The 5,239-nt window shown below is 35.0% G+C and overlaps 1 protein-coding gene across 1 annotated transcript; it reads right to left on the bottom strand.

Annotated features, from left to right (window-relative positions):
- Nucleotides 1-2,732: 2,732 nt before the first annotated feature.
- On the bottom strand, nucleotides 2,733-4,766 carry LOC126749803 (uncharacterized). Its single transcript, XM_050459472.1, has 3 exons — nucleotides 3,842-4,766; nucleotides 3,159-3,490; nucleotides 2,733-3,096 (listed from the first exon to the last, which is right to left on the bottom strand). Exons 1-3 carry the CDS (start codon nucleotides 4,163-4,165, stop codon nucleotides 2,733-2,735), a joined length of 1,020 nt encoding a protein of 339 aa, XP_050315429.1. The 5' UTR covers nucleotides 4,166-4,766.
- Between the last annotated feature and the right edge of the window lie 473 nt (nucleotides 4,767-5,239).

The raw sequence follows: 5,239 nt of genomic DNA, 5'->3' as shown, positions 1-5,239 counted from the left end.
TATCGGCTCCAATAATCCTGGAATTTTTCTGGGCCTTATCGATTTTGTTTCTGAACTGGATTTAATGTTTAAAGAACATATTGAAAAAAGTACAGTATTTAAAGGCACATGAAAAACAATTCAGAACGATATTTTAGAATCAATGTTAGCCATTGTACATACTCATATAATTAAGGAGATTGGCCAGACAAATTTTGTGGCAATTCAAGTAGATGAGACCACAGACAGCTCCAATAAAACGCAGATGATTGTCATATTGTGATATGTATTAACTGATATTGTACATGAAAGATTTTGGAAATTTGTTAACCCTCCAGGTGCCACAGCACAACACTTAACTAATGTAATATTGGAAGAACTTCAATTATCAAAAATTAATGAAGCACCTGAAAAATTATTTGCCCAAAGTTACGATGGTGCATCAGTCATGAGCGGTAAACTGGGAGGAGTACAAACAAAAATTAAAGAAATATACCCAAATGCACACTTTATTTACTGCTCTGCCCATCAACTTAATCTTATCCTGCAAAAAGCGGCGAGTCAACATAAACCGATAAAAATATTTTTTGCAAATTTACACGCTTTTTCGTCCTTTTTCGGCCGATCTCCAAAACGTACGATGGTTCTGGATAGAGTGGTTTCGATAACCTGTTTATACCCTTTTTCCTATATTTTTATTTAAAATATTTACTCTAATAAAAAGGCAAAGTTAATATTCGGAAAACGATTTAAGCATTTAAAGTTATTTTTACCCGCTTAATAGGATAAATATCTCGGTAAATATTATTGAGTTTTATCTAAGTCTGTATTTTTTAATCTAAAATATAAATGCTAAAAGATCTTTCAAATACTTTAAAAAATCAATAGTTTGATTTGTTTTTTTTTCTATTAGAGTAAACTATAAGTTTTCAAACCAAAATGACCCCCCTGAAGATTGACCCACGAGCCGCCACTGATCGACTATATATAGTTTGCAGAGCACTGCGTAAAGTATAGGGCATACTTTGCTTTGAACCATCCTGTACAATATTGTCGGTTTTACTTTTTCTTTTTTGCAGTATTACTTTCATGGCAGCCAAATTTTGAAAAAATAGGGTCAGGTGGGATACAAAACCTAATATTAGGATCTACCATTTACCATATTTTTGATTTAAAATAGATGTCTTTATTTTCCACAAAAATTCAAGTTTTTGGGAAAATGTCGACAAAATTTGTTAAAAGGTATATCTTAAATGGTTTTGTATTTCAACGAACCATATTTTCAAATTTGGCGCAATTTCCAAATACTGCGGAGAAATTAATAGGTATATGCCTACTCCGTTAGATGGCGCCACCCTCGCTACTGCAGAAAACTTCTAACCAAGTTGTTTTAATCAAGTACGGAACATATCCGAAGGATGTCGCTGAAACTAACTTTAAATGACGAGCATTGCTGTTTCCCTTATATTATAGGTGTTATGTGCACATTTTTTCCCGTCTCGCGTTTCCGCTGGTGCTGGTGATACCCAAGGCTAAAGGTGATGTTACATGCATACGTCATCCGTCATCCGTCATACAAAATTTTATCGGATAGTTTTCCCTTCTGTTACATGGACGCGTCACTTTCGTATGATTGACAATATTGACATTGACATTTCACTGGTGGTGCTTGTTTACTGGTTACTGTTTGTTTATTTATTTTTGTTTTTACTTATCGTAATAATACCAAAAGCCTTTATAATTTTGTTATATTATGTTCTTTGGCCATTATTAAATCAAATATGAAAGAGAAAGAATGCAGCACATCTTCGCCCGGAGATTCTGAGTCTGAAATTCAGCCGGTACAGGTAAGGTATTTATTATAACCTGTTAACCATTGTTTTTATGTCAATTCAAACTTAAATTAAATATTTGTATGTTTTTTACTTACAGAATGAAATACAAACCACTACAGTTGAAGAATTTTTGATCTGCTCTTGTCCAGAATCGGCCAGCTCTGTGGGATTCCCGGTTACCATTGAAAGAAAGATCGAAGTCTATAAGGGACCAGTTATGGATGGAGATTTACGAGGAGTTTGGTAGCAATTCAGTTTTCTTTGGAATATTTAATGAAAAAATGGAGAACGCTACGGGACACTTATGTTAGGATTACAAATGAATATACACCAAGTGGTTCCGGAGCAAGCAAAAGAAGAAAATGGGAGCATCTTGATTCAATGTCGTTTTGAGCGACACAATCAAATATAAAACTACTATTTCAAATATAGATCTCCCTACCACTTCAAGAAGTCAAAGTAGCAGCAGTACAACTCCACCATTACTATCTCCCACAAGTGAGCAACCATCCAGAACCCCAAAAGGTGACAAAGTTGAAGATGCAATTATTGGGGTGCTTAGCAAAATTAATTGTCCTCCCCCTCCGTCTGAGACTATCCCCAAAAACCCTTTAAATCCAATTTGTATTCGAATATCAGAACTCCTGGAGCATGTTCCACAACAAGAAAGGGTGTTGTTAGAAATTAAGTTACTTCAAGTAGCTTATGAAGGTGCACAGATTTGTCCCCTAAATAGTTATAAGCAGTAATAGTTAATAGGCTTTAGCGAATGTTACACCACTGAAAGAGTAGAATGTGTGTACTACATTTTACAAAAATATGTATGTCCAGGATAAATAAAAGAACAAGTGATAATAATTATTACCATTATATAAAGTGCTGTTTAATAAAGATAAAGAATTTTATAATAGATTATTATTATTTTGCCCATTGAAATGGTACAGCTCCTTCATTGCAGAAGAATGTAGCTAATTTATTCCTCATTATATCTGCTGTCCGTCCATACATATTAGTACTAGTTCTTTTGATATTGGGAAGATTCGAGGTAGCATAGTTACGCCATTCCCCGTCAATTTGTTGCCCTTCAATATCTTCTCTATCCACAAGAGTCGGAGACACATATTTTTTCTCTGCACCAATTAAAAAGTTATGAAGACAAACAGTGGCCTTAACAATGCTACGAACAGTTTCTTCTTGGGCAATGATTGGTTTTCGATAAACTCTCCATTTTGCTGACAATATACCGAAAGCATTTTCTACAACCCTTCTTCCTCTAGACAACCTGTAAACACAATATTGTATGTTTAGAAATGCCAAATTAAAAAGCAAAATATGTTTACCTACCTATAATTAAAAATCCTTTTAATCTGAGGTAAAAATCGGCCTGGATATGGACGCATTAGACATGTGGATAAAGGAAAAGCTTCATCCCCACAAATGTAAAAATTAACTTCATCACCATTGTCAATTAATGCACATGGTGGAGGAAAATTTAGATTGTTTGTTGCAATTAATCTGCCCATATTACTATTTTTGAATATTCCTCCATCACTATGGCGACCCTCTGCTCCTATGTCAACCATTATAAATTTATAATTGGCATCACACAAAGCCATTAGTACAATACTGTGTGAACCTTTATAATTGTAGTATGTTGAGCCTGATTTTGGAGGTGCCTAAAATTTAATGCAATACTTTATACCTAGGTATTTAGGTATAGTCCAGTTCAAAGATATTTCATAATGGTCAGCCGTCAAAACACCAGCATTCCACCTGCCAAACAATGTCATCCACCTGCTATTTACATTGTTTGACAAGTAAAATGCTGGTGTTTTGACGGGTGACAATTCTAATATATCGTTGCACTGGACTTTATACTATACATACAAGATTGAAAGAAAGGAAATCCATCTTTGTGAATTAAAAGTGTATGATCAGTATGACTGTAAAATGCTGTGCCTGTTTTTTAATATACTGTACTGATTTATATGAGCAAATTTCAAATTAATGTTACACTGAAAACATACTTGAATTATAACATGTTTCCCGTCTATGGCGCCCACACAATGTGGTAATTGCCATTTTTCGCTAAAGCCTTCTGCAATATTTCTCCAAGTATCTTCATCTGGTTTTGGTAACACTTTTTCGTGCAAACATTCCCAAATAGCATCACATGTTTCCCTTATAATTTGTGAAATAGTAGAATGAGCAATCCGAAAGGAAAATGAAATTGATGTCATACTGTCTCCAGTAGCAAGATACCTAAAAGTATGAGTTGCAAATGAACTTTGTAAAGTAATAAGGTTATCCATGTTTTTTTCCATCAATGGAACCAGCATTGAGCATGTCATCTTTATTTATAAAACTTAAATATAGGTGATACCGCTATTTATGCCAGCTATCAAAAGAAAAAAATACATGACTGTTGACTAACTGAATTTGTCACCTTAAAGTAACTGCAAGTCGCTCGCCAGGTGATATTGGTTCTCGAACACAATAGTGCTTTTGTAATTTGTGTTCGATCATTCCTAACAGTAGACGAAATGTATCATTTGTCATCCTAAGATAGTTCATATATTTTTCATTATCTGTTAATTTCATTTCTTCCAACAAATTCCAATAGTCTCCTTGCACTTTCCTATTTTTAAAGATGTCCCTGACCCAAAATCGCCTTTTTCTTTGCTGCTTGGCCCGGCGTTTTCTTCTAATAAGGATTAACGATAAAAGAAGAACTGTATTCACTTTGCGAATGTATTCTTGTCTAGAAGTTTGCATTTTAAAACACAACACCTGATACAAGGGGACTAATAGTAAGTAAGAATCCCACAGAACACCTGAACCGAAAAAGTAAACAGTGAAAAGTAGGGTTAAAAATGGAACGACAACGGATAAAAGTTAAATCGATTTTAAGATTCTCCGTTATCGGAAAAGTTTAAAACAAGACGGATGTGTTTTGTCACGGTATTATTTTGAACCAATAGGAGGCGTGATTTTTCGACGTGGCGACGGATGGCGGATGCATGTAACAGAGCCTTTAGGCGCCTATCTTTTGTTTATGCGGTCGCATCAGAGTGCTTTGGTTTGTAAGGCGCGGAGCATGGGAATCGACTGTCGGGACGTCTTCTTCTTTATAGTACTGTCTTTTAATTTGGCTAGCCTTTCAGGCTCTTGCCTATTTTTTGAGTGCTAAAAGGTCTTTAGCTAGTATGATTTGTACTTTCTATTTTTTTTTTTTTAAGTTGAAAGTCTCCGTATGGAGCTGTGAGGGGGGAAGGATTATCTGTGGGAGTGGTTCGGGGGGGGGGGGGTGAGGGGAGGATGCCGTAGCATTTGATGGCCCAAGTTAGAGGCCGCACTGATTTTTGTTTTTAAATGTTTTTATAATGCTTTTTTTTTTTTTTTTTTTTTTTTTAACTCACTTAAAA

This window comes from Anthonomus grandis, unplaced genomic scaffold, assembly GCF_022605725.1.
Source record: "Anthonomus grandis grandis unplaced genomic scaffold, icAntGran1.3 ctg00000820.1, whole genome shotgun sequence".
Taxonomy (NCBI): domain Eukaryota; kingdom Metazoa; phylum Arthropoda; class Insecta; order Coleoptera; family Curculionidae; genus Anthonomus; species Anthonomus grandis.
Note: the sequence above shows the minus strand (reverse complement) of the source record. Positions and strands in the feature narration are given on the sequence as shown.